We start from the raw sequence: 27,060 nt of genomic DNA on the forward strand, positions 1-27,060 counted from the left end.
AGAAGGAGAAGGAGAAGGAGAAGGAGAAGGAGAAGGAGAAGGAGAAGGAGAAGGAGAAGGAGAAGGAGAAGGAGAAGGAGAAGGAGAAGGAGACGGAGGAGAAGGAGGAGGAGGAGAAGGAGGAGGAGGAGGAGAAGGAGAAGGAGGAGGAGAAGGAGAAGGAGAAGGAGAAGGAGAAGGAGAAGGAGGAGGAGAAGGAGAAGGAGAAGGAGAAGGAGAAGGAGAAGGAGAAGGAGGAAAAGGAGGAGACTTTGCCTCCTCAGGCCTGTTTTTAATGAAGCGATGAATTTACAGGGGGCAGGTGCCCAAGGTTGGGGTGCAGTTATCGGGGTGACTTTTGCTGCAGACTTCTTTAATTTCTCTGCCAGCAATGCTTCCCGCTCGCCCTGCTGACTAATATTCACGTCGCAAATAAGCAGTGGTGAAACCGTGCTGTTCGCTGGCTCCTCCTGCTTCTACCGAGCCCAGCCATGATGTGGTGGCAATTTTGGAAAGTATCAGGGGAAAATTAATAACTGGGGCAAAGGATGCTATTCTTATGATGATTTAATAATTTCCCAGGCTCTCAGAAGCAAGCAGCAGGGCTGAGGCTCACTCACATCTCACTTTCAGACCCAACAGCAGCCGAGGAGGAGGCTGAGCCCAGGCTGGGGGCTCCATCCAGACCCTCCTGGACCCCCCCTCTGGCCTCCTCCTGGTGCTGTAGCTTCACACCTTGGCCACAGCTTTTGCCATTGCATGGAACAAGGAGAGAGATCAAGGGCTGTCCTGTCCTTGTCATCTCCCAAGGCCACCACACAGCCCAGTGTGGTGGCAGGGGAGTGCTCTTCAGCATGTACAGCAGTGCTGGTGGATTTGAGATGGTTATTGCCTCATCCTGTGTTCCCGTTAAAAAAAAAATAAAAAATAAATAAAAAATAAATAAAAAAAAAATAAAGAAACTAAATGAGCTCCAGAAAACAGCTCAGAGCAAGGTGGCTTTTCCCCCTTGGTGCTCTGTGTCCCCACACCACAGCACCACTGGAACAGCCCAGTTCCCTTTGGAGACCCCCCAGCCCCATCTCTGCAGGACCAGGACTCTCGCCGCCTGCCCTGCAGCCCCAAAAAACCTCCAGGCGGTCCTGACGGCGTGTTTGGGTGGAAGATGTGACGGGTATCGCTGCAGAGGCTGCAGCTCGCCGAGGGAAGGATCGGCAGGAAAAACTGGCTCACGCCCCTGCACGGCTGGCACGGGGCTGATTAAAATCATAGCGCGGTTGCTCAAACTTTCCAACACACGCTCGAAACGAGGCGTCAGGGGGTTGTTGCTCAGCGGGGCGGGGAGAGCTGCTGTGTCCACTAGAAAACAACGAGGGGGAAATGCAGGGAGTAATTTCATGATGCCCAGGTTCCCTCTGGGGCCAGCAGAAGTGCTCCACAGCACGCCGTGACCGAGGCAGTGGGTCCCAGCAGAGCAGGAAGGGCAGGGGAAATGTCCACTGCTTGGGAACAAAAAATCCTGTGGGAAAACACGTTTCTCAGTGCCAGGCACCCCTTGGTTTTGCTGTTTGCTTCCTGCTGCTTTAGACTCTTCCCCTCAGCACCAGCTCAGTGCCTGTGTTTGAGTGCCAAAGCTCGGGGCCAGCGGGGTGCAGGATGCGGCCCCGCTGGGTGGCCACAAAGCACAGGGGAGGCTGCAGAGCCGGGCACGCAGCAGAAACCCTGAGCCAGGAGCTGTCCGAACGAGCGCTGGTGGAAAGCGTTCGAATGGGTGAAAAAAAAAAAAAAAAAAAAAAAAAAAAGAAGAAGAAAAAAAGGCCAAGATCTACCCCGCTACAACAAAGTGGCTGCAGGGGGAGTGAGATGTGCAGCTGTGCAGGGACCCTACAGGTGCCCCGGTGCTGGCAGCGCAGGGGGAGCCTGGCCCCAGCAAGGGGCCCACCGAGGATGGGGGAAGGACAGGGCAGACAGGTAGGGGGAATTGGGTGCCAGGGGAGGAAAGCAGTGTTCACGCTGTACAAGATCCTGTGATGCTTTAAAAAATAAATTCTCCATCTCTGAGCTGGAACGGTGCATGGGGCAGTCCTTCACCTGCATCCTTCACGCTGCCAAGGCCAGCACATCCCAAACAGCTCAAAGGGCCTAAGGTCGGTCCCAAAACAGCTTGAAATCACCTGGGGTATTTATTTAAGGAGCACTGAAAATATGGAAGAGGAACAAAATAGCAATGTTCAAACACCTGGTATGCAGTTTGATGAGGCCCCAACCTGAATGCCCACAAAGCCTTGGGAAAACAAAGCCTCCCAAATGAGTGGGATCATGAAACCAACTATGACAAGATGCTGCGGAAGATCAGCCCGCAGGTATCATGTCCCCACACACACACAGCTTTTTAATTGAATTTGCATCTGTGGCTCTGATCCAGGCAGCAGGCGGCAATGGCTGGGCAGCAGCAGGAAATGGTTAATGGTGTTTGCAAATAAATGCAAAGCAAGCCCGATGCCTTTCAGATACTTCTCGGAAATTAAGAAGGCCCGTGCAGACGATTTGCATGAGCTCTGCCTGACCCTGCGGGGAAGCGAGGCGGCTCCAGCCCACACAGCCCAGCGGCGCCTCGGACTGAGCGAGTGCTGGGTGTGAGGAGATGGAGCGGCGGCACCGAGGGGCTCTACAGCCAGCAGAAACCTGCAGGGCTCTGGTATGGGAATGGGAAAAGCACCTGCACTGCTGACCAAGGTGCATGGTGTGTGCCCAGAACTGGTGCTCCCGTGTCCGGAGCTTTGGTGGATCATCTCAGAGAGTGATGCTGCTGAAGCCCTGAGCCCACGGGAATCAGCAGCTGTTGCACCTCCGCTCCTCGGCCTGGAGAGCAGCCTGTACCTGCGGGCTGGCCAGCCTGCACCCATTTGGCAGCCAGGGATGGTTTCCTGCTCCCCCAGCCCCACGCCACGCTCCACCCCACAGCCAGCTGCACTTTTTGTGCCGTTTCTATTCTAGCCCAGGCGCCGAGTTCTCAACGGTGTCACCCGCCGTACGTAGGAAACACAATCAGCGAGATTGCCGCAGCGAGATAAACAGCAGAGGAAGCAGGATGTCAGCTTCTCAGAAGGTGACTGCCGCAAGCTGTTACCAACAGCGCGGGACGGAGAGCGGGCAGGGGGAGTTACTAACTGCGTATTTTTTTAGAAGCCCCCTGCACAGACCCCGTGGCGGGGCAGCACAGGAGGGCGCATGGCACCCAGGACACCCACACTGCACGGCAGCAGCACCAGGGCGGTGAGCAGGGACCCGGCTGCGCCATGCAGCAGCGCCATGCAGCGTGTCCCCGAGCCCTTAGGGTGGGTTGGGGGCTCTGGGAGCACCCCGGGGGGCGCAGCAGCACCCTCGGGTGCAGGCAGGGACCCCACGGCCCCAGCCCGCCACGTGCCGCCCTTGGCGCGAAAACGGGGCGTGGCGCCGTGACGTCAGTCACGCGGAAGTCAGCAACGCGGAAGTAGCGAGGCGGAAGTGCCCGCGGTTGCCATGGTAACCGAGGCCTGCGGGCGGCCATGGGCGAGCTGGGCCCCGAGGGCTCCGGGGGCGCTCACAGGCTGCGGCCCGGCCTGCAGCCACGGTGAGGCAGGGCCGGGGCTGCCCCTGCCCGTGTTTGGTCCCTGGGTTTTTATTTTTAGCAGGTTTGGGAGCTAGCTCCCCTTCAGCTAAGCTCTTTTCTCCACAGTTCTTTGTTTTGTCTTACTTTTTAACGGGAAAGCTAAGATTGCCTGGGGTGCATGTATGTTTTTGAATGTACCATAAATATCCTGAGCCTTTTCTTGCTGCTTTTTTTCCCCCTGATAGTTTTAAGTCGTCCACGGTGAAAGAATGCATCCACGCGATACTGAAGGAGAAGCTGGCCGATGCTCAGTACGTCCCTGAAGAAGTGCCTCAGCTTACAAAGTCTTTATCAGAGATAATAAAAGATAGGCTGAAAGGTAAGGTGGTTTGCGGGGAAAGCTGCTCCTTTTCTTACTCTGGCCCCTTCCTTTGATAAATCTCCACTTTCCTCCTTTATTCTTAAAGCCTATTCCTTCACTGTCTACTGACTGTAGTCTGCTGTTGTGGTATATAGTGCTGTTACCATCTGTGAACATGAAGCTGTGATCCATATACGTGTGCCTTACCTGTGAAACCAGAAATCGAATTCAAGCAAGCAGCTTTGTTTTCATATGGACTGGTTGGTGTGGGATGTCAGCCTTGCAGGGCTGTAAGGGAAAGAAGCTTCGTTAGAAAGAAGGAGGAACGATTGCTTCTTGCTTCAACAAACAGAAGTGTTCCTCCTTTTTTTTGTGTGTGTGTGTGTACGTGTTCCTGAGATGGGCACAAGGCCAGGTGGGAGCAGTGAAGGGTGAGCTAGGCGCACGGTTGGCCGGGGAGGGATGTGAATACAGCACTGGAAGAGTGGTGGTGCTGCTGCACAAGATACTCTCCAACATTTTTGAGTGCAAGATCCAGCAGGTGTTTCCTGTGCTCCAAGCTGGAAAAAGTAGGTAGGTGTGAGTTGGTGTGGTCACTTCTTCCCTCAGTCCTTGGGACAGGCTGGTGCTCCATCTGCTGGGCTGATGAGCAGTGGCTGTGCAGAAATGCCATCACCCTCAGCAGGCACTGTGGCTTTATGCTTCTCCCAGTTACACATCTGCTTTAAAAGCAGCAGTAGCTGTAGTCCCAGCACGTGTTGCTGCCAAGCTAATATGCACAGGGTTAGTCTTCAGCAATCTGTAAGCACAGTCACAGTAGCCTGAAGCAAGACTGGCCCAGTGTGGCCGTTGTATCGGCTGACATCTCTGATAAGCATTGACACAGTGGATGTTACCAGACCCAGCATGTAATGTTCAATCTTGCAGATGAAACAGGCACTAGAGTCTTTCCTTATGTTGCTTTATTGAAGATACAGGCATTAGGGTTAATATTTCCTTTAAAGCATGCTTGTTCTGGTTTGAATTCTGGAACCTTCTCATAGCCTGATTGGGTCTGGCCTCTGCCCCAGAGGTATCCCTTTTCTATTGTGAAGCAATCACATATTTTTGCAGACACACAACCTAGACCTGGCCTAAGCTTTTTTTGTGATGTTTTATCTCAGTTCAGAAGCAAAGGAAACACCTATGTGGCAGAAAAATCTCTAAAATACCATTGCATCAGAACAGCTTTAAAATAAGCCAGTTCTATTAAATTGGATTTTGCCTACCAGCAGCCTTATTTACATTCTCACCGTGTGTTCACTTCTTGAACACTGTAGAACTGGAATGCTTGCATATAGGAGGGCTGCTCAGGGATATCTTCGGATTTAGATGCGTCTTTTGACAGATATCAAATACCCTCTTCATTCTTTGAGTCCAGTGAGACTGGTAGGCCGTACCTAGGAGAGTGAAGTGACAAGGCAGTTTGCTCCACCAGTTGTATGTGCTTTTGATTTGTACCGGACGCTGCTTTGTAACTAGAAATCTTTCTCTTGATGTGTCCTGTTTTGGGCTCCTATCTTAAGCAAACACGGCATTTGAAGTTGCTCTCCCTTTCTTTTGTTTTTTTTCTTTTCCCAGAGGAGGGATTTGACAGGTACAAAATGGTGGTGCAGGTTGTGATTGGAGAGCAGAGGGGAGAAGGAGTGAAGTAAGTTTTGCATTTTCTAATTGTATTTATATGATTTTTGTTTTATCTTTTTCTCTTCTCCTTTGGGAGCTCCTTCTAACTTTTCTGGATTCTAAGATGTCTCTGCCTGTACTAAAATGTAAGGCACTTTCTTTTCTCTTAAGCAGCAAGCTTAACAGGCTTGGACTGTGGCTGATGGAATTACTAGTCAGTTGACTGGTGATAATTGGCTGTGTGATGGGTGTTAACAAGCTGAAATGCTGAAAAGCATTTGTGAGGTGTGTTGCAGAAAAGCCATTTTATATTGTATTCATGATGAACTGAAGCATACATCCAGTCTATTCTCAGGGCCCTGCTGGAGCACAAGAGCCATGGTAACTCACTTGTGCCTAAAGCCAGATTTCCATAAGTACTTCATTTGCATTTAATCCCCCCAAATAAGTATTTTTCAGTGGTTCAAATTCCTATAATCCTCCTGCAATACTGTTATGGGAATCTAGCCCAGACCGGGGGTGCTGAGCACTTGGAAATCCAGCTCCCAAGGCCTGCAATCAGACAAAAGAATTCCTCTTTGCTGCTGTGGTGGGCTGTAGCTTTCCATCGCTGCTGGGTAAGGAGAAAACAAAAAGGAACAGCCCACAAGGTTTATGTGCCTTACACGCCGGGCTTCGCATTAGTATTGTGCTTGGTACTCCAGCAGAAGATCAGTGAAGCAAACAGGAATCCTGTCAGTTGAGACTGACTGGGGAAAGTAGTGAGCTGGGCATTTGCAGGAGAGAAGAGAGTGTCAGTGACATTAAACAAGGCAGCACTGAGGTCTCATCCAGAATATCCTCTGACAGTCTAGTTGCTTGTCTTCAAAGTAAAGCAGATGTAGAAAAAGTCTGCCAGAATTCTCAGGGAACAGACAGCAAAGATATGAAAGGGCTGGAAGAGTTCAGCTTGGTTCTAGTAATGTGAAGGCTGCCAAGGAATACGATAGCTCCCTATAAATAAATTGGTAGTATGCATCAGGAGGGCACGGGAGGTGAAGGATGAGAACAAATCAGTTAAATTAGCCACTGATACGCATACATCAGAAGTCAGAAGGTTCTTAAGCACAAAAGCAAGGAGGCTGCAAGCTCTGCCGCACAGCGGAGCTGGCAGAATTTATAGTTAAGGAGTTTGAAGATGCACCTTGATCAACATACAAAGGGGATTACAGCATGTGGTGGAATTCAGCAGTGCTCAGGATTCAGGGGAACGCGTCCAGTTTCCTTTATCCTTAAAGGAAGCTTAGTTTGTTTTTTGAGGGAAAGTGTGATCACTTAGTTCTTTACACCTAACTTTGTGAGGTAATGGCTGTGCTTTCTCCTTTGTCTAGTATGGCTGCGCGGTGTTTCTGGGATGCTGACACTGACAGCTATGCTCATGATGTTTTCGTTAATGTAAGTATTGACTGTTTTACCATGGGAAACGTAAAGCTGCTACTCGTATGACAGGCAGAGTAACTTCAAAATGTGAAGCAGGCAAAAGCAACGACTAGTCCCTTTGGAAGGAACCAAAGCCAAATCAAAACAGTGTGATTTACAGTCTCATTCACAAATTCATGAAATAGACGTAATATCCAACACGGTAAAACTTGTTTCTTGAGTAGATCATACAATGTTGTACAAAAGTCGTTTAAATTGCGCTGTCTTACAGGTAGGGAGAGGAAGCACAAGAGATGAAGTATTTTTATTTTTTTTTACATGCTTTGCCAAGCTGCTATCCAGAAGTACCGCTGGAATTCAGGGCTGAGCAAAAGTCAATATTTTATTTTAAAACCTCCTTCTTTACTGTCCTGACTCCACAGAGCGTTTCCCAGTTTAAATTCCCTGTGAAGGGCTTCAGACTCTCTGCTGTCAAAGGCAACAGCCTACGGGGCGTTCAGGAAGGAGAATGTCCTTTTCGTGAGCTACAGTTAACAGGCAGGAGCACTGATTGCTCTTTGGTGAGGACATTCACCTGGATTTGGGTTTGGCCACTGCAGCGGAAATTTTTCATGCTTTACATTGTTTCTGGGTCATCGTTGTCTCTTCACTGAGCTGCAGTTGAGAAGTCACTGGGAGCCATTCCCACAGTGCTTGTGGATCCTGAAACAGCAGGGGTGCTGTAAGAACGCCCTGTGAGTGGAGCCCAGGGTTATACTTGGCTTTGGGAGAGGTGAAGGCAGGACAAGGGTCAAGTTATTCAGTTCTGATGACACTGAAACACTTCTAGGTACACACAGAAATGACACCTACACACCTTTGGGTGTGCGGCTGGAGAAAACTGAGGCACTTCTGGCATTCAGACTCACTGACCTGGGTTACACCACACCTGAAGTAAATATGTGACTAAAAAGATGAAAATTTGAAGGACTTGACAGTATAAGGCTCTAACTATTTTTAGTGCTCTGGTCCAAGCGTTCCCTCAGGCTAGCCTTTTCAGTTACGCCAGCAAAGAGTTTGCCTTTACTAATGCAGAGCCTTTCTGTTTTCCCCAGGACAGCCTCTTTTGTGTGGTAGCTGCATTTGGCTGCTTCTACTATTGAAGATGGTAAAGATTGCACAAAAGGACAAAGGTGGGGAGGAATACTTTAGAGTGTTTTTGCTAACACACACAAAAGCACCATATTCTTCCCTTAATACCTAACACAATACAGCTCTACAAAGCACGTCCTACACCTGTTACACTACAACGTCCCTCCTCCCTTGTGGATATCAATGTAGCTTTAAGCACATTATTATCTCCTTGATTTAAATCACCCTTTGTTTTTATGTAGTGTACTGGTTTTGTCCTAAACAGTATACTGCCAATAGCCATTGTTTCTAGGGCAAACTCAACTTTTGTTGTAAAAGAGTTCCGTAACTTTTTTTGTTAATTTTCTGAAGTGAATGAAATATTTATAAGAAATATAATAAATCTGTGTATTTACTGTTTCTCTCCTGTGTGTTTACACTTGCTTTTTCCACCAATGGTTCTTTTTCTCCACTCTGCAAAATGCACTAGCCTTGATTGCTCATCAGTGCTTCTCAGATAAGCATTTTCTGAGGATTCTTTCTAAATTAATAAATCTTCTCTCTAATTCTGGCTATCCAGACTTGTTCCTGTGACTTCTGTAAGAATTAAGTTGTCAATCCCGGCTAAGTCTCACATGAAATTATATTAATTGACAAGAAGACAAGGTACTTAGGGCAATAGTTCAAGCCAGTAGGCTACACACCCCACCAAGTGCCCAGACTCCTAGCTGTAACTCCTCGTTGATTCTGTGCAATTTGGCACCTGTGGAAATGTTGAATAATCATTGCTCAGTGCCCAGTTCAATATTGCAGTGGTTTCTCAATCTTTGCCTTTCTGTAACTGTTTCAGGATCCACAGTTGGATGTTTGGAGACCAAAATTGTTAGGACTCAAGCCTTGAAAGGAACAATAGAAAAGGATGCTGTAAATCAGAAAAGGTGCACCAAAAGCTCTTATCTCCCCAAAAGTTAGAGGACGAGGTTGGTTCCTGAGAGATGGGTGCTACTGGAATGCATCTTAAATGCCCATTAGAAGACAGGAGGAGTTGTTCTCTGTCTGTGCTGAGGAAGAAGCATAGCTGAACAATTTAAACTACATGAATGTTTCTTGCAGTGCTAAAATTTAGCAGTGAATCCTGAACCCCACCCTTACCAACTGTTAGAGCAGAACACACTCTGCCCATGCACCTCCTAGCAGAGAAGTCAAAAATCATGGTTCATCTTCCAGAATCACTTTTCTGTTGTACAGTCCTGGAACAAGTACATTGCTATTTCTGTAATAGGTTTGTTTGAAAGCAGCTCCATCTAATTTACCTCTGACAAGAAATAGATGGTGGCTTCCCTGATTTCTTTGTATCTGTGACATGTTAAATGAGCTGCCAAGATGTAATGGCACCACTCTGTGTGTGAACCTGAGAGTCCACAAGCTTTGGGAAACAGTGAAACAACACACTAAAAAAAATCACCAAGAGATTATATATACCCTCAGACTCATTTTGACGTTTTTATCAAGTCACAGTGATTAAATCATGATTTTTTGCCTTGCCCGTGTTCTGTTTCTGGCGGTTTTTAACACCTGCTTCACACAGACATGACACAAAACACAGGTCTGGTAACCCCAGTTACCCCTAACAGCCACTGGATAATGGATAGCGTGTTTCCCCTGAAAAAAGACCAAGGGGCTGTGAACAATAGAGCCTGCTCCCTGTCAGCCTTTAGGGCGATCACCAGGGCTCCTGCAGCCGCTTCTGGGCCTCAGTACCCCTCTGACAACTTGCACCGTTTACTCCCCATGCTTCTATAGCAAGGCTGCGAGCCGCAGCATTCTCCCGCACACCCCCTCCGCCTGCTGACTTTGTCACCCAGCGGCCAAACCCTGCGGCACCCGTGCCCCGATCCCTGCACCTCGCCCTGCCGAGGAGCAGCCGGGGCTCGGAGGGAGGCGGCGGGGACGCTGCGGGCCCGGAACGCGGCTTCGGGCCGCGGTTTCCCGGGGCGCCGCCGGTCCCTTCCTGCGGCCCGGGCCCTGCGCGGCGGCTCCGCCCGCGCCCCGTTGGCGGCAGCGGGGCGGGACCGGCACCGGCACCGGGAGGCTGCAGGGCTCCGGCACCGGGCGGCGGCGGCTGCTGAAGGTGTGTGGGGACGGGGGGGGGACCGGGACCCGCAGCGGGAGGGCCCCGGGGGCTGCAGCGGGGGGCGGGGTAACGGGGTCGTAATTAGGGACCGGGGGGGGGGGGGGGGGAGGGTTCTCACAGGGCACGGTCCGAAAAGGGGGGACCCGGGGGGGTTGGTGGTGAAACGTGTTGTGAATGCCCGCACGATGCTTACCGGAGAATAATCGCAGGGTGAATAACGTTTGTGGGGTGGGAGCTGCTCAGCGTTTGGTGGGGGCTGTAATGGTCTCGGGGGGGCTGTAATGGCCTCGGTGTTACCCCAGGGTGCGCCCTGAAGGTGGCAGGGGGGGCTTGGTGGCGATGGGCAGCCCTCCTGAGGGAGGCTGGCACCCGGCTCTCAGTAGGTGCTGCTGGCGGACCCAAAAACACGAGGAGCAACCCAAAAGTCAGGCAGAACAACCGCCCATCCCTGTGCATAACAGCCCCTGAGCAAGCCCCAGACCTGCGATGTGCTGCAGACACCTGCTGCTGCAAACCTCAGCTGAGACCTTGTCACATGCCGGGACGCTCGGTGCCCCGGGTTACGGTGTGCCCATCAGGGCTGCGAATTCACCCAAAAGGTCCTACCAGCAATTCCTTTATTTGTAATACATCACGGCAGCACTGCCTCGGTGATCACACAGCACCCTGCTCAGCGGTGGCGGCGGAAGGGAGAATCACCTCCAGCCTTTGGGGCTCGGGTGGTGCCCAGCATCCTTCCACTGACCGCAGAGCGCTGGTACCAGATCTGCGTGTGACTGGCAATACGCTGCACGTAGCTGAAGCAGCCCGTGTCTGGGGTGTGAGCGGGGCTCTGTGTGTGTCAGACCCCGCCGAGCCTTTGTGAGGGGCTCGAGGCTTGGAGCAGAGCAGGCACTGAGTGTAGGGACGGCCTCAGCCATTTCCACTCGCTTTCTGTGCCGGTGCCCTCGGTCTGGGGCATCAGGAAAGGCTGGGCTGTGAACGACATTGACATGGAGATTGGGCAAGGTTTTTAAACACCAACTGAAGAGAGATCCTGATCTCTCCCAGTAATTACATACAGGTTAACCCCCACCTTGTAAACAGCCTTTCATCAGTATCTAGAGGAGTCCGTGACGAGCCTTGTCATTAACTTCTTCTGAACCTTCCTGTCTACAGCGGATCTCCGCGGAGATGCATACCAGTGAGATTAATCATAAATTGGGGGCTGGAGATGGAGAGCAGAATACAGAGTCTGTTCTCCCCATGGCTGAGGAATGCAGGGTAGGTTGGGTGCTTCGCAGCCTGGCAGGGGAATTATCTGAGGCGACAGGACCTCTTCCTTTTCCCTGAGGCTCTCGCTTTGTGCCTTCCATGTGTCAGGGCAATTCTGCACCGCGGACAGCTGCCAGAGTGCAAAGTTTAGTAGTATTTGCCTGCAGATGAGTCAGCAGAAGAGAAATAGCTTGCTTCTGTGTAGTGGAATCGTCTTGTAGGCAGAGCAGCACATGACAGTCACATCTGACCGTGTTAACAACGCCTTCCGAGTTCAGCGGGCGACGGGAGCGTGCGAGCAGGCTGCGGAGCCTGGGGTCGAGGGCTCGGTGTCCCGGTGTGCCGGCCTCCTGCTGACCTTCATCTCTGCTGGTAAATGCAACAGCTCGGGGCTGGAGCGCTTACGGGGTTGTGGCTGCCACCTCTTGTTCCGTACGTGTTTTGAGTTTAAGTAGCGGGTTATATTTTGCCTTGTTGTGTGAATCTGCAAGGAAGAAGCAGCAGAAGCGGCAGGAGAAATCCTGCTGCTGCACGTAGAATTGCAAATCATAATATTCTTCGAGAAATCTATCGAGTCTCAAAACGCAAAGAATGCAGATGAGCCAGGTCCCTGTTCCATCAATGGGCTCGGGATGCGGGAATATCTGCTGTGCTTCTCTGGTGTCATGCGAGGCAGAGTCCTGCGACACTGCGAATGCCGACACTCGGGGCTAAACAAAACATCAGTGCTGCCCGGGAAGGAGCAGTCCCTGAGGTAAGGCTTCGGTAAGCAACAGGATTTGCTGCACCTACTCTGGGACCTTGTCCTTATGCCACAGGTGCTGTGGTGAAATTCCAGCTCAGATGATGATGTCGTTATCTTGCGCCAAGGGGAAAAAGTCTTTAATTTTCCTTGTGCTGCTCAATGCCTGTCCTTTCTCCCCTCCGAGAAGTGGCTGCGTTCCTGTGGGAAATGCCTTGAGCTTCGTAGTCGGCTGCTCCTGGCAGAGCCCGTGCAGCTCTCAGCTAGGGCTGAGCCAGCAGGCAGGTGATGGAAGGCGCTTCTTTGATACAGGATGCACGCCAAAGAGATGAGTTTCGGAAGCAAAGCCCCAAGTGTTCTGTCAAGTGGCACAGGGGCTGGGACCTACCCCATGGGCCTTCCCTGACAGGGCACTTCTTAGCTTTGCTCCTAGACAGCACTTTCTCGTGTCGAGCACGGACTCGGTCCTGCAGGAGGTTGATGCGTTAGGCGAAGTGGGACGGTGTTAATGTTTTACAACAGGGCCGTTGCTTCTGGTTATGCCAGTTCTTTGTCTTGGAGTTTATCAGAATAAGCGTTCAGAGCTTTCTTTCCTTCCCCGCTCCCCATCTGCTGCAAGTGTAATTAATTTTAGAACAGGCCGTGTTTTAGTCATTTGGGGAAGCAAAGATGCGTGCTCATGTGTTCAGCTCAGCTACAGATGCTGCATCCCATTGTTAGGAAGCAATTGTTTGGGGTGCTATTTTAGTCCTTTGGGTCAAAAAATAATAATTGTTCTAAGAGCAGTAGCTTTATCGCAGTAAGGTATGGCTTGTTTTCCAAAACAACTTGTTCCCAGTTATTTTCATAAATAACTTTGGTGCTGGGAGGAGTTCCCGGAAACGCGCTAGCCACAGGGTAAAGGTTTTAGAGCCCCAGAGAGGTAAAATTACCACTTAATTTCTGCATTAATTTGAGTAATTAACAGAGCTGCGTCACTTATGAGGTGCCCAGCCAAGCTCTCCAGACTCTGCAGAGGCTCCTTCAGCATGGTTTAGCCTGAAATGTCATGGCAGGGAAAGCACTTTGTGTGCCATCCACCCGCCAGGTAGTCAAGAAAACCTACAGCTGTTTTCCCCCACTCTTTCCATCAGCATTAAGGTTGCTCCCACCAGAGACAGCATCGTGCTGCTTTTAGGTGAACCGGGCAGTTTCCAACAGGACCATTGTCTTTCCCCAATATTTTTTGGCTTCCCACTCGCATAAAGACTCTCTGTTCTGTTCCTAGTGCCTTACGTTAGGCCTAACAGGGCAGCCTGGGGCACGTATCTGCAGGTAGCACCACACCAGCTGCACGTGGCCCTGCAGCCGTTCGTAAGGTACTGCCTGGTGGATGCTAGGAGGGGAGACTTGTGCTCATGTGTTATTAAACTGTGTTTGACTCCTTACCTGGGGACATTCCTTAGCTCGGAGTCGAGTAAGCCCAGTCCCTAAATCTGCTTCTTCACAGCCCCCCTTCGCAGAGCCCAGGCTTGCTGGCGGCCGAGGAGCAGAGCTTTGCCCCGTGGGCAGGCTGCGCAGAGGGACACTGCCCGTCCCCGTCCCTCGCACTGCCCCGCCTAACGTGCTCCAGCACATCCTCTGCAAAGGGTGGGGAGAAGTTTTACATTCCACCTGGCTCTTATTAGAAGGGTGTAGAGGCAGGCACGTAATCATCATGCCTGGGTGGAGGGAGGGCTCGCGCTGCTCGCAGCTCCGAAATGCTGCTTGCTGCGCTGGGAGCTGCGCGGGTCGGGTGAGCAGGAGGGACAAGCCTTAGCTGCTGCTCGCTTACAGGCTCTGCAAATGCAGCACCTCTTTCCATCTCAGCAGCTGAAAAGGGAGTGCTGGCTGTCACGCCTTTTATAAATCCCTAGCTCTGCTTCAGCGGTGTGGAGTACCTCCTAATGCTGCAGGGCCCCTTGGGAAGATAGCAGCGTACGGTAACTGCAGGTCACGCACCAGGATCGCTCACGGCCAGAGAGCTGTCACGATTTCTGTCCCAAGCTGGTCGTCCCTCTGCCCATTCATCGCAGAAACAGTTCAGCTGAACTAATTACAGCCTGGTACATAAAGTGCCAGAAGTAAGCGTGTGCCCAAACATGGTGACAGCAGCTGCCTCGCCCCCAGCTGAGTCACCGCTGCAGTGGGGACAGGGGACGAGAGGGGAGGATGGTGGCAGCCATCCCAAGGTGAGCTGTCCCCACTGAGCCATGGCTTGGTCTTATGCAAACAGCAAAGCAAACAGCAAGCCGTCTCGTTAGCAAAGTTATGACCGTGGGTTGCACCCCTTCGCTCCTTCTCCTCCCCTTGTCCTTCTGCTTAAACCGGCTTCTTCCTCGCATCGGGATTGCGCGGGGACCCGGCGTCTCGAAGGGGGGGCTGCAGCACTGAGGGGCAGAAGTGTTTGCCTTCGGTGTCATCAGAATGAGAGCTGGGGGAGGGCTGGATGTGGACTGGACATGCCTTAATCCTTAGCTTGCCTTGCAGATGCTAAAACAGCATAATTAGCCCTGTTCTGGTGATTTATAACTTGCACTGCAACTCTTGGGTGAGTTCCTCTCCAGCCAGCTGAGTGCTGCACGCTTCCCTCTGCAGCAGAGCCCCGAGTTGCACTCAGTGACTCCGTATTCCCACCAGGCACTGTTTGTCAAGCCTTGGCAGCTGATGCCAAGTACAACTGGCTAAGCCCCTTGTTAGGTGGCTGTGTCTTTGCACTGACCTTCCGTACGCTGTGCCTGCTGTGGACTGATTTTTTTTTTTTTTTGCTTTGGAAGAGCTGAGAAATCTCTCTCCCTCCCCTCCCTTTTTTTCTTTTTTTTCCTCTCCGGTTTGTCCCAGTTCCCACTGGACGCGCTTGGCAAGATGGAGCCGCCGACCTCCTCCAGGCTGAATTCCCGCAAGAGAAGAAAAGATGGATCCGGCCCCAACGGGGCGACGGAGCTGGATGGAATCCCTCCAAAAATGTCCCGGCACTCATTCGTAAGTAAGCAGAGAGAGGAGCTGTAGGTGCCTGGAGATGAGGCACTGAAGTCTTAGCAGCAGGAAGATAAATGTTATGGGGTTTCTGTGGAGACGGAAAACAAGGGGGAGGAAAGAAGCAAAAGATGGTAGCTATCCTTCTTGTAGAGCCAGTTTGAAATCTTCTCTTGCTCATGCTAATAACATGCTTACAACATGGGCTTAAATTAGATCTGAAGCGAGCGTTGCTAAGCTGCTTTTGTGGTCTGTCCAGCCTCTGTAGTCACTTAATCTGCCCCCGAAGAGGCATGCAGATAGATACCCACGTGCTACAAAAGGAAGCATGCTCTTCACATAGGTGGCTTTTCTCAGTGACCCAGCAGGAGGGAGAAATGCACCAAAAAAAGTATGTAACAACTGGTGTACCCAGCAGAAAGTCTGTGTCAAGGCAGGGGACCCGTTGGTGGGCTTGAAGTTTGTTAGCACCTGCAGAAGAAAGCTGCTGAAACCACTGTCTGCAACACTGGGAAGATGACTGTTTTTGATTGTCCTCATGTGGCAGGAAACTGCATTTATGTTGCTGGTACTTCAGGAACGTTTAAAAAAGAAAAAAAAATGGAAAGTATTTTTCTTTCTAGATCAAATTGGAGTCTCTTCTCAAGGTCATCTGTCTCAGCTAATGTCACTGTGAAGAGCTGACTGCATCTTGTCCTTGCCGCGATATTGTGGTGATGGGTTTTCTACAGCTCCTCTCTGCTCCTTTTCCTTGAGCTCTCCTGGGTATCACGTGTTTTCTGGTTGCCCTTTCCTTATCTGTGTGAGAAGCAACTACCGTCCCTGCCACATCACACTGGGGTCATAGTCCTTGGTAAAATTTGGTGATGTGTCACGGCTTTCCTCTTGGATAACGTTTTGCTCTTGAGGAGTATTTCAGTGCTGTCCCAAGACATTTGACAGATGTTAACAGTGTTGGAAGTGGACAATTGAGCTGTTGCATGGCTTATTCATTCCACCGGGCCTTAATATCCTTGACTTTCATAAAGATCCATCCCATCTCTCTTAAAAATTCCACATATTTCAGTGAGGAAAGAGAAGCATAGGGGTTATTCCATGGAAATCACTTGCTCTTCAGTTTGGTGTCTGTCCTGTGTTAGAAATAAAGCATCTCTGTATGAACAACATGAAACAGATAATACTTAGCCTGCTGTACTGTGCACATCTGGTTGTGTCCTGACCTTTGTAGGTGCTGCAGAGGAAGGGTGAGATGGGCAGGAGCTTTTGAGAGCATTTCTCTGTGATCCTCTGCTAATTTTGGTAGTTTTTTATGCTACTGTTCCTAGCTTTGTATCACATATGTGACAACCAAGCTGCGAAGAGTCTGGTTTTATTCACAAGTCCCAGATATAATGGCAGTGAGGAAAGGAGAGAGAGGACCGAAGGATAAAGACTCACCAGAGGAGGTGGTGTGTGAAACGTGGGTACCAGAGCCTCCGAAGCTGCTCTTGTTAAAGGAGCTTTCAGCAGCATCAGTTTGCTTCAGCGTAGTGGTCAGTGGGTTGCTTTTCCTCTGCACCTCGCTTGGAGCACTGTAATAAGGGATGACATGAACAGTACCAGCGGCGGTCTTTCTGGTTGCAGCAGTGCTGGGTACTGTGGCAGGACGCTGCAATGGGACAGGAAGCCAGAGGGGAAACTGCTGATTAGCTTTTTGCAGCTTTAAGGTATTATTTTAACAATCTGCAGGCTTGTTTCCTAGCCTTCTGGCTCAGGAAAGAGAAGGCATTGCTGCCTCACACCTTCCTGCGAGAAGGAAGTTGAGCTGTTTGTTCCATTATGGCAAGGTCACATGTTTTGTTCTCGGTCAGAGGAGACCAGAAACGATACCTGGACTTCAGCTGCTGATTAAACGTAACGGCTGTGATCAGGCTAGTAGATTAGAGAGGTTTTCCTGCAGCGCTAGGATATGTTCTGCCACAGATCGAGGTCAGTCTCTTGTTGCACATGCCTCAGAAAAGGGAGATGATGCACATGTCCCTTGGGGATTTGTGCTGCTGTTGGTATTGCTCTCTTGCTCATTTGTATATTCAAACTGAGGAGCTGTTAGAATTTGCACGCCACAGCACAGGCACACAAGTACAGCAAAGTGATTGTCGTGCCTGGGTGGGCAAAGTCACAGCCGTGACAACGAGGTTTGCTGAAGCTCTCCCTGTCAAATTCAGGCTAATCGCCCTGCAGGGCTGTTTTGAGGTTTAACGCTAATTAGTCTTTCAGTACACGTGCCTGAACCATGCAGACACAGTAAGTCACTTCATGACTAGAGCACTGCAGTTGCCTTCCTGCTGCCACATAGCATGCTCGCCTTTGCGTTCTCACAGCTGACCACCTCTGTCTTTTTAGGGACTGAAGGAACCCGCTCCATTTTCAGATGAAGTGGAAATCGACTACAGCAAGCCATACATCAGAGTGACGTATGAAGAAGCGATGAGAGGGACCCCTTGTAAGTAAGAACCAGACTGGGTTTGTATAAATGTTGGGCTTGGGGGAGAGGTTTGATTCTTGATATCTGACTCTGATCCAACCTTCTGTGTAAGACCAGGTTTGCAGCCCATGACTTTATTCATGCCTTAGTGATTAGATAGCTCTTCCTATGTGAAATTGGGTCTGCTAGTCCAACTGAAATGGGAGGCTCAGTGTGTGAGGTGTTGTACCTTTGTCAGTAAGACTCCCTGAGGTAAATAAATATTGATATTTTAGCTCTTCCTGTGCCACTGACAGCTAAGGAGTACTATCAGAGCTGAACATTTTTCTGTACCACTTTGTCTGAAGCAGCTTAAAGTTAGGCACTTTAAAAGTCATCTCTTTTGGAATTCGAAATGTCAAGTAAAACCAACATACATCTTTGTCCAGAGTATCCCATTCTAGCCTGGATTTGAATTAAAATCACTGTCATTAATCAAAATAGGCTATCCTCACAGCAGGAGCATGTCCTTTTATTTTATAAAACAAACGGAGAAACTGTGCTCTTTGCGAGTCCAACGGGGAGGCAGAGGCAGGACGGGCTCCTCCTGAAGGATGGCTGCCCTCTATTGCCAAGCTGTGTGCAGACAGTGCTGTTTTGCTTGGTCTCTCCATTACGGAGACCCTGAGACAATAAAAATGCTGCACTTCTGATTACCTGACTGCTGCTGATGTTGAGAGAGAAGCCAGCTTAGAATGAGATCTGGCAGTGATTTCCTGCAGGAGTTTCTGAAAATTCAGTACTTTTCACAGTCCGCATTAGTCTCCCAGCTGAAAGTCTCCAGAACCTGCACAAAGGTCTCTGATTTCAACATCGATGGCTCTCCTGCCTGCTAAGACTAAAATACGCTGCATGCTTCCTTGTTGTTGTTTATGCCTGTGCTCAGCAACTGTGGCTGCTGCAGGTACAGAGGAAAAGAGACACATGTCCCAGCCAATTCCCAGTACGTAATTGTGCTTTAATAAAGGGGCGTGCCAGGGCCAGCTCTCTTCTGGCATACAGAAGACTCTTGCAGTCTTAGGCTTTCAGATCCTTGGCCCTCCAGAGCCTCCTGGCACCTTCAGACAGAGCAGACTTGCTGACAAATGACTGGAAGAGGCTGTCCTCAAGCTGACTCCTCTGCTTAGCTTGAACTTAACATCCTTCCCTTTACATCAGGCCTTCCTCTCCCATGTTCTACTGCTAGATGCAGTCAGAGCCCTTCCCAGAGCCGTGAGGTTTCGGCTCTCCTGGGTCTTCTCTCTGCCCCTTCCTCGCTGCAGCTGTGGTGTGCCCCTGAGCCAATCTGCATGAGCTGGGCTGGAGAGCAGCAGCCTGTTCCCAAGTGTCATATACCAAGAATATGTGGCTTTCTGTCACCAGCAATGAGAGCTGGAGCCCCGTGTGGTCCCAGGGGATCAGAAGTCGGGGAGTCTCCTGCTGCTACGTGGCAGTGCTCCTCTACCTCAACTTATCTTTGTGCTGACCTCAGGGAAGAGCTACGATACACCCTGGCAGAGATGGGCTGCTGGCCTTTGTTCTTCCTTATTAATCCGTGATTTCAGTGCATGCCAGCAGTTCAGCAGAACTGTATCTGCATTTCACTGAGGAGTCGAGCTGGGTTTTCAGATGCAGGCACACACTTCGTTAGACTGTAGGGAACCAGTGATGCTGGTGGGGAATCAGAACAGCCTGATCCCTCAACCAGACGTGGTAACTGTGGCAGTGGGCTGCAGAGAGGAGGATTTTGAGAAGGTCTTGAGATGCCATCCTGGCTGGAAGGGGAAATCAGGCACCTACAAAACATTTTGGCCAGTTCCCCTCTGGTGTCTCCTTGCTGTGCAAAAAATAAATAAATAAATAAAAATACTACATTTAGATTCCACAGGAGGGAGATATTCAGAGTTTGCTTTCCCCTTAGTGTCCCTTCAAGGGATGTGGTAGGTTTTGAGTCTGTTTTTGAACATGGTTGTATTTCAGCTCTGTTCTCTGCTGTGTTTGTTTCCATGTGCGAAGGAAAAGAGCCAGCCATTTCTTTTCACAAATGTTTCCTGGCTATGGCTCTGTGCGCTGCCAGTTTCCTGCAACTCCCCCCTGAGTTTCAGAAGGTCCCCATATGCATGCATGAGCAGCAGCTACTTCTCCAGGATGGCATCTTCACAAATGTCTGTCTGTCTCTTTGGCACAGTGGATCGCCCTGTCAGAGTTTACGCCGATGGAATATTTGACTTGTTTCACTCTGGACACGCCCGGGCCTTGATGCAAGCAAAAAACCTCTTCCCAAACACATACCTCATTGTGGGAGGTAAGGAGTGACCTTGTTGACTTTGGCTGTCATGGGAGCACAGTCAACCTCTGCTGTTGTGCATACGGCTGGCATAACAGGGTTTTTGTCTTTATGGCCTTAGTGGCTGTCACTGCAGTTGTCCCAAATCCCGCTTGGTTGTCAAAGTCTTATTGCAGTATGTTAAGAGCGAGATACGTCTGCGGAAGGAAGTCCTGTAGCAAAAGAACACAAGGAAAAGACTCCTCATCAGCCTGTTCAAACTTGGCCCCTCTGTTTGTGACAGATACCCCTGAGTATGAAAATATACTAGCGGCAGCTGAGCATCTGCCTCTCAGTTAACAGTTCCCCCATGGCTGCTTGAGCTTTGGGTCACTTCTCCTGCCCTGCAAGTCACCCTCTTACTCCAGCTTTCTGCTGGGAATTGCTTCTGGCTAACCCCAGGAAGGTCTTGCCAGGAGCATGGAGATAGCAGTGGTTCCTTGGGCACGCGAGTGGCCACATGGAGGCCCCTTTTCTCCAATAAGAAGTTCAAATTTTGTTCATTAGATTCAAAGACCTTGAGATGAAACTAGGAATACCCTGCTCACTGCCTGAGGGGATCCAGCAGAGGTGTTTCAGCTAGGTCTCCTTCAAAAGTATAACAGGAAAGAAGAAACCCTTTCCTCTGGCTGCTGCAATACGCTGGCCTCTGTCCACGCAGTGCCTCTGTGCCTGTACCTTCACCCGTGTTTCTGATACGTGACACCAGAGACACGTCAGGCTGTGGATGCTGTCTATCAGGAGGTGACCTCTAGTCAGGCTCTGTAATAATGCTGAGGTGTCAGGAGCTGGGAATGCCTTTAACTAGTTTTCTCAACTGTCATTAACTTGCTGCAGCAAAACGAAACTGATTCTTTGACAGACCATTAATAATGTCTTTGGGTTTTGTTTCACTGCTGAAAGCATTTTTACAGTGGCACTTCTGTATGTTTTGTGTGTGCTCCAGTAGTGTCTGGAAGGGGAGAGGAGGGAGGAAAGCTGGTACAGTTAATCAACTTTCAAAATGCTCTAAACTCAGAAATCTTGCAGGCAGAAAGACAAGCCATGTACATAAATGTACATCAGACAGGAAAATACCTTCAGGTAACACTATTAACGCGCTAGTATAGCAAGATGTGCAATCATGCTCTCTGCCTCTGGCTGGTGAGCAGCAGAGGGCAGTGAGCTGCTCCCCTTGCACCAGGAACTGAGGGAGACGAGGCCACAGCCCAATTGAACGTTAGCTCCAAGCTGGGAGCAATCTCACCCGCTCTTTATCATCTGTTTGTCTGGAACATAAATATATTAATACCCTGGGACTGGTAATCCCTTGTTTACTTTTGAGCCTGATAACCAAGTGAAACTGCTTCCTCCTCAATGTATTGTGTGCAGATTGTGAAGAGTTGTTCATTTACTTTTTCATAGAACATAATTATAGGATCTTAATTTGCTGTGAACTCGCTCTGCATTTTAGTTTTCCAAGAGCTAGGCTATGTTATGGTATTTATGAAATTAGAAGTTTAGGGAGGTGAGTTTTTTGGTGTTCTTTTGTTTGTTTGTTTTTGTTTTTCATATGGGCTACAGTTTCCTGAGCTAAGACATCCAGAGGGTAATAAGAAGGTTTCTGCCAGGTGCCATTTCATACAGGAGAGTTGTCGTCTGTATTGGCTGATTTTCTTGGAGAGCACTGTAGACTCCAGGGACCTTGAGGGCTTAGGGTGTGGGTCCCCAGCTCGTGCAGAAATCCCCCAGGCAAATGGACAATTCTCCCTGCTCAGCATTGCTCAAGAGTTTAGTGCCCTATCACCATTCCCTGGTTCTAGTGCTTTTTGGCTAGAAGTTAGGTTTGGAAGCACCAGCCACTCAACAGCTGGAATTGTCTGGCTTGGCAGAGGTGTATGCAGGGTCCTTTCTCTGCAAAGTATTAGGGTAAGTACCTCAGTCTCACTCTTCTCTCTGCCTGATTTTTTTTCAGTCTGCAGTGATGAGCTGACCCATAACTTCAAGGGCTTCACGGTGATGAATGAAAACGAGCGGTACGATGCTGTGCAGCACTGTCGCTATGTGGACGAAGTGGTGAGAAATGCACCATGGACGCTCACCCCTGAATTCCTGGCAGAGCACAGGGTAATACGCGGCATCTGATCTGCTTTGAATTTTGATTAGCTGCTGTCTGTGCTTGCTATTTACAGCAAGAATTCATCCATGGGGGTGACCTCTGCCTGATCAACCCATTTCTGTTGAAGATCCTTAAATATAGAATGAGCTGGGTTATGGGAGCCAGGTGGGGCTTCTTGGAAGATTAGAAGTGTTGAGCTGGCAGATAGTGACAAGGTAAAGAAGCCTGAGAGGGCAAAAGGGTTTTCTGTGTTCCAGGAAAAGTTGATGCTGGTTACAGATTGGTGTTAAACATGAAAAAGGGAGAGCATAACATTGGGTGGAAGGGATTTCTGGAGGTCGTGTGGTCCAGCCCCCTGCTTTCAGCAGGGCCAGATTAATTCTACATCAGCTTCCCCGCAGCAGGAGACCAGGCAAGCTGTATTGTGAGTCTTTTATCAGTAGGTAAGATGAAGTAAAAAGAATCTCTGACATCTGTTGAACTGCTTTGGGAAGTGAAACAGCATCTGGGCAGTACACTTAGTTTCCCCCTGTGGCCGTGAACAAGCTGTCTCTCTCAGGAGCTTAAAGCAGCTGTGTTCTTAGTCCCAGCCCTTCCTTTTTGTTGTGTGCTAGCAAGTTTGATACGCAATTGCCAGTGAGAATCTGACTGCTCTTTGTTGGTTTTCCAAGGGGAAGCGCTTGCAGTTCTGGGTCATGCCTCTGAGTGGAGGTGTTGAGCAAAAGGTTACCCTCCGTGACAGCAAGCAGGGGACGGGCGTGCTCGAGATAAAATGTTGATTCTCATATTATTCTTAATTTTCAGATCGACTTTGTCGCACATGATGACATCCCCTATTCTTCTGCTGGCAGCGATGATGTATATAAGCACATAAAAGAAGCAGGTGAGGCTGGGTCAGATTCTCTGCTGTAGTTTTTCCTCTGCTCATGTATGTCAGGGTTGTGCCCTGCAGAGTGGCAAGGACCCAGGAGGCTCTGAGGGCAGGAAGAAGTACAGCTCTGGGCACTAATTCTAAGGTCAAGACTGTTCCATGTGCCATGTCAAGGGTTGCCTTGCATTAATTTTTATGTACAACCTTGTTACTGTGATTGAATTCACAGCCACCTTTTGGAGAAATATTATGGCTTGTCGTACAGATTCTCACAAATGGAGAATCTTACAGACTTTACAGAATGGATCCTCTGTCTGATTTCTGTAGAACTCAGCGGGGGCTGCAGCTTATTTTAAGCTATCAAAACCCAGCCATCATGTTTCCACCCACTAAACTGTGGGACCCCTTATTCTGTCCTTGTCACCACGCTATTCTAAATGCAGTGGGTTGTAGTCAGCAGTTCAAAACCAGGTAAAGTGAAGGGTTAGAGCTTTTCATTAGAAAAATGTATTTGTATTTGAGTAAGAAATGTTTTTGACGTGCTTAGGTGTTTCTTAGTTCCTCCTCATGCTCCCAGAAAGGAGGAGCCAGGTATTGTGCATTCCAGGGCAGAGTCATGATGGTGTGAGGACAGCTGAGAGCGTTCACAGGAGTTGCTGTTTGCTGTTAGAGTTGAGAGCAGCTTTTTACCATGTCTTGCTACATCTATCCTGAGTCCTCTTCCCCAACTTTAGGCATGTTTGCACCAACTCAGAGGACTGAGGGGATCTCAACATCAGATATCATCACCCGCATCGTGCGGGACTACGATGTTTATGCCAGAAGGAACCTGCAACGGGGCTACACGGCTAAAGAGCTCAACGTCAGTTTCATAAATGTGAGTTGAAGTGTGTCTTGCCACAACTTCTTGCCCAGAGAAGCTGTGGATGCCCCATCCCTGGAAGTGTTCAAGGTCAGGTGGGACAGGGCTTTGAGCCACCTGGTCTAGTGGGACGTGTCCCTGCCCTTCAGAGGGGTTAGAACTAGGTGATCTGTAAGGTCTCCTCCAGCCCAAACCATCCTATGGTTCTATAAGCTGTGTGAAGCTGTGTCTTGCATAGCAGTAGCACACTTCTGCCATATGCCAGTGAGTAGCAGCTCTGCAGAGCTAAACAGTTACACCGACCTAGTGTCCTTGTAGTAGAAATTAGATTTCTTCCTCTGCTGAAACTCTCACTGTGAAGAGTAGCCTGTCCAGAGGAGCTGGGGTTTTGCTAATACTGCTCTATTGTCAGAAATTACTCGGTGACATTTCACCAGTTGAGAGAGCTGGAGGCCGAGGCATGTGGCAAAATGTGTGTTTTGTTGAATCGAGTGAAGTGTTGGTTGTTCCTGGCAGCAGCTGCAGTGCCTCGTATCTCTCCTCTTCCCTCAGCCACTTCCCTAAGGTAGAGGCATTGGTTAGGATAAAATCTGATCCTGTTCTCACTGTGCTGTTCCCTCTCTGGAGCTGCAGGAGTTAGGGGAGAAGGACGTGCTCTGATCCTGTACTGAGTGGCTGTTAGCACAGAAGCAGAATACATGGCAGGAAGCTTTTCTTATGTAGTAAACGTTTTTCTTATCACGCAGACACTATGCCTTTTTAATACAATCAAATGCAAAATGAAACAGGAGAGGTAACGGCTCCTTGGCCTCTCTTTGGCATCCAACCGTCTCTGTTTACGAACACCCAGCAAAAAGTCTTGTGCTGTCACGATACGCAAGGAGACCTGCAGCAGGTCACTCAAATCTAATCTGTGTATTTTATAAATATTTCCCTCTTCCATGCACTGCTCTCAGATAGTCCTTATCTCTGGGTTTAGTCTTGCTTTGCGGACTGTGCCAGGGCCTGCCACAAAGCATCTCGCAGCCCTGCTGTGTGTCTGCCAGTTAGTCTAGGGAAAAAGCATCACTGAAGTGAGGGAGAAACGTCACAAAACTGGTGGAGGTGCTGAGCCTTAAGCAACAGTTCAGTGTAATAACTCAGATGAAAGGTGGTCGCCACTTAGATCTGGTGAGCTGTATTCTGATCCTTCGTTTGCTCAACAGGAAAAGAAATACCACCTCCAGGAGCGTGTGGATAAGGTGAAAAAAAGGGTGAAGGATGTGGAGGAGAAGTCAAAGGAATTTGTGCAGAAAGTGGAGGAGAAGAGTATTGATCTCATTCAGAAGTGGGAAGAGAAGTCCCGGGAGTTCATTGGCAATTTCCTGGAGATGTTTGGCCCAGAAGGCGCCTTGGTAAGGAGCTGCCCGGGGAGAAGGGGAAAGGGGATTTGGTCTGTGAACTCCAGCTTGTGTCCCGCAGGCCACAGAGCAAAGAGACTGGCAGTCACTTTGTCACGGGCCTGGGATGGGATGGGTCTAAAAAGACTGCTTTTTGCCTGGCTGTCCTGTGGTGCTGGCCGGATGTCACAGGCACTTCATAGTAGAGGTGCTTGGAAATGGGTAATGGTGAAAGTGGATGCAGTGTCCAAAGGCACTATAGCACTGTGCTTGGGTTTCTGCTCTGATATTATATGAGGAATTGAGACACAACAGCTCAAAATGCTGCACGGGCTGTGAGCAGTGTCCATTCCCATCCCTCTTTGAGCCATGCTAACGGCCTTCCTGCTTCCATCCCAGAAACACATGCTGAAGGAGGGCAAGGGCCGGATGCTGCAGGCCATCAGCCCCAAGCAGAGCCCCAGCAGCAGCCCCACGCACGACCGCTCCCCATCGCCCTCCTTCCGCTGGCCCTTTTCAACTAAGACTCCTCCTTCCTCGCCGGCCAACCGCTCCAGGAACGAGTCTGCAGTCACCTACGACATCAGCGAGGATGAAGAGGATTAAAGCTGCCAGCCGGGATTTGCTGCGACCCGCTAATCGCCGAATCCTAAGTCCAGACCCACTGGGGAACTCTAACTGAGCAAGAGAGCCATAGGAACAGGGCTGACGGTGAGCACAGGGCCTCGGAGGCACCCGTTGCTCTTAGCGAGGGCTGCTGCCTGGAAGCACATTCAAACCTCCTCTCCCTTCTCCCCAGACTCCCCTTTTATTGTTTACGTTCTAGTGGTCTCCAGGGGAAAGATGGTTTTTATATTTTAAGAAACTACTCTTTTAAAACACAAAGAATAGCACTCGAGTGTGGCTCGTGTTCTGGTTTCTTTTCCCCTGTTAAGCTCTCCAGGCGAGGCAGAGTGGTACGACCCACCTGCCCCTTCCTTCTCTCAGCTCCCCTGTCTTATCCCTCCCAGCCCCAGGCAGTATCCGTGCCGCTGCCAAATGAAAGACCCCTCGGTTCCTCAACCAGGAACACCACGCAGGGAGCAGTTGCGTAGAGAGGCTGCTAGGACATAGGGACATCTCTGCTGCTCTGGAGCCGATAGGATCTTACCTGGCAGGCTCGGCATGCCTCTTGGCCGAGCTTCCCGGCGTGCCACAGTGAGGATGTGCTGGGGAGAGGGCCGCCAGCTTCGCGTGCACGAGTTACCCCCTGGAAGGAGTCGCGGCACCATAGTCGCACACCCTGCAGGTGTGCAGCATTTGCAGCTCCAAATCTGCACAGGCGGCTGCGGGGGAAAGGCCTTTCCAGCTAATCTTAACGGGGCTGCTAAATCTCGAGCTAAAATTGAGCCCTCAGTTGCTGTTGGAGAGAAGAGAATGAATCTTTGCTTCAGGGCACTTTCTGTCTGTGCGTTTCCTCAGGTGTGTGAGCGCCCAGGGAGGAAATGAACGTGTGTGCTCCTTTGAGAGGTTCCTTGTCCCAGTCTCTGGTGTGTCCTAAGTGTTTGTCCGTCCACGTGGCCCCTCAGCACTGTGCTCTGCGCGTCTCTGTGTTTCAGTTGCTGTGCTCTAAGGACTGGCACAGTCCTTTACACTGGTCAAGTTGCTGCTATAAGGACAAAACAAGAATTCATGCAGCCAGTTTGCTGCCTGTTGGTATGTGCAGCTGGAATAGATGAGGGGCACGTTTTAGCACCCCGTGAAGGGTGACGGTCCCGTGTTACCTGTCCTGTGCAATAAGTGCACAAATCCTGCC

The 27,060-nt window shown here is 50.0% G+C and overlaps 2 protein-coding genes across 6 annotated transcripts; both read left to right on the forward strand.

Annotated features, from left to right (window-relative positions):
• Positions 1-3,455: 3,455 nt before the first annotated feature.
• Positions 3,456-8,694, forward strand: LOC118157714 (tctex1 domain-containing protein 2-like). 2 transcript variants are annotated; one of them, XM_035312167.1, is made up of 5 exons: positions 3,456-3,586; positions 3,817-3,950; positions 5,553-5,622; positions 6,965-7,028; positions 8,108-8,694. In XM_035312167.1, the coding sequence occupies exons 1-5, from the start codon at positions 3,528-3,530 to the stop codon at positions 8,153-8,155; spliced, it is 375 nt and encodes a 124-aa protein (XP_035168058.1). In that variant the 5' UTR covers positions 3,456-3,527; the 3' UTR covers positions 8,156-8,694. The 2 variants fall into 2 exon arrangements, with proteins under 2 accessions (XP_035168058.1, XP_035168057.1); XM_035312166.1 differs by having other exon boundaries at positions 3,492-3,592.
• Positions 8,695-10,086: 1,392 nt separating this feature from the next.
• Positions 10,087-26,163, forward strand: LOC118157711 (choline-phosphate cytidylyltransferase A). Of its 4 annotated transcripts, XM_035312162.1 has the most exons (10): positions 10,127-10,235; positions 11,055-11,059; positions 15,102-15,253; positions 17,630-17,729; positions 19,918-20,034; positions 22,010-22,161; positions 22,958-23,036; positions 23,759-23,901; positions 25,092-25,280; positions 25,665-26,163. In XM_035312162.1, exons 3-10 carry the CDS (start codon positions 15,137-15,139, stop codon positions 25,869-25,871), a joined length of 1,104 nt encoding a protein of 367 aa, XP_035168053.1. In that variant the 5' UTR covers positions 10,127-10,235; positions 11,055-11,059; positions 15,102-15,136; the 3' UTR covers positions 25,872-26,163. The 4 variants fall into 4 exon arrangements, with proteins under 4 accessions (XP_035168052.1, XP_035168053.1, XP_035168054.1 ...); XM_035312161.1 differs by lacking the exon at positions 11,055-11,059 and having other exon boundaries at positions 10,087-10,254; positions 15,113-15,253; XM_035312163.1 differs by lacking the exons at positions 10,127-10,235; positions 11,055-11,059 and adding an exon at positions 11,551-11,883 and having other exon boundaries at positions 15,113-15,253.
• The last annotated feature ends 897 nt before the right edge of the window (positions 26,164-27,060 follow it).

Source organism: Oxyura jamaicensis (assembly GCF_011077185.1).
Source record: "Oxyura jamaicensis isolate SHBP4307 breed ruddy duck chromosome 9 unlocalized genomic scaffold, BPBGC_Ojam_1.0 oxy9_random_OJ106494, whole genome shotgun sequence".
Lineage (NCBI taxonomy): Eukaryota > Metazoa > Chordata > Aves > Anseriformes > Anatidae > Oxyura > Oxyura jamaicensis.

Coding starts and splice junctions, on each gene's coding strand:
- LOC118157714 (XM_035312166.1), top strand. CDS start 3,528: ATGGGCGAGCTGGGCCCCGAGGGCTCCGGGGGCGCTCACAGGCTGCGG. Junction 5,623..6,964: donor CAGAGGGGAGAAGGAGTGAA/GTAAGTTTTGCA, acceptor TCCTTTGTCTAG/TATGGCTGCGCGGTGTTTCT. Junction 7,029..8,107: donor CTCATGATGTTTTCGTTAAT/GTAAGTATTGAC, acceptor TGTTTTCCCCAG/GACAGCCTCTTTTGTGTGGT.
- LOC118157711 (XM_035312161.1), top strand. CDS start 15,137: ATGGAGCCGCCGACCTCCTCCAGGCTGAATTCCCGCAAGAGAAGAAAA. Junction 15,254..17,629: donor AAATGTCCCGGCACTCATTC/GTAAGTAAGCAG, acceptor CTGTCTTTTTAG/GGACTGAAGGAACCCGCTCC. Junction 23,037..23,758: donor TAAGCACATAAAAGAAGCAG/GTGAGGCTGGGT, acceptor CCCCAACTTTAG/GCATGTTTGCACCAACTCAG.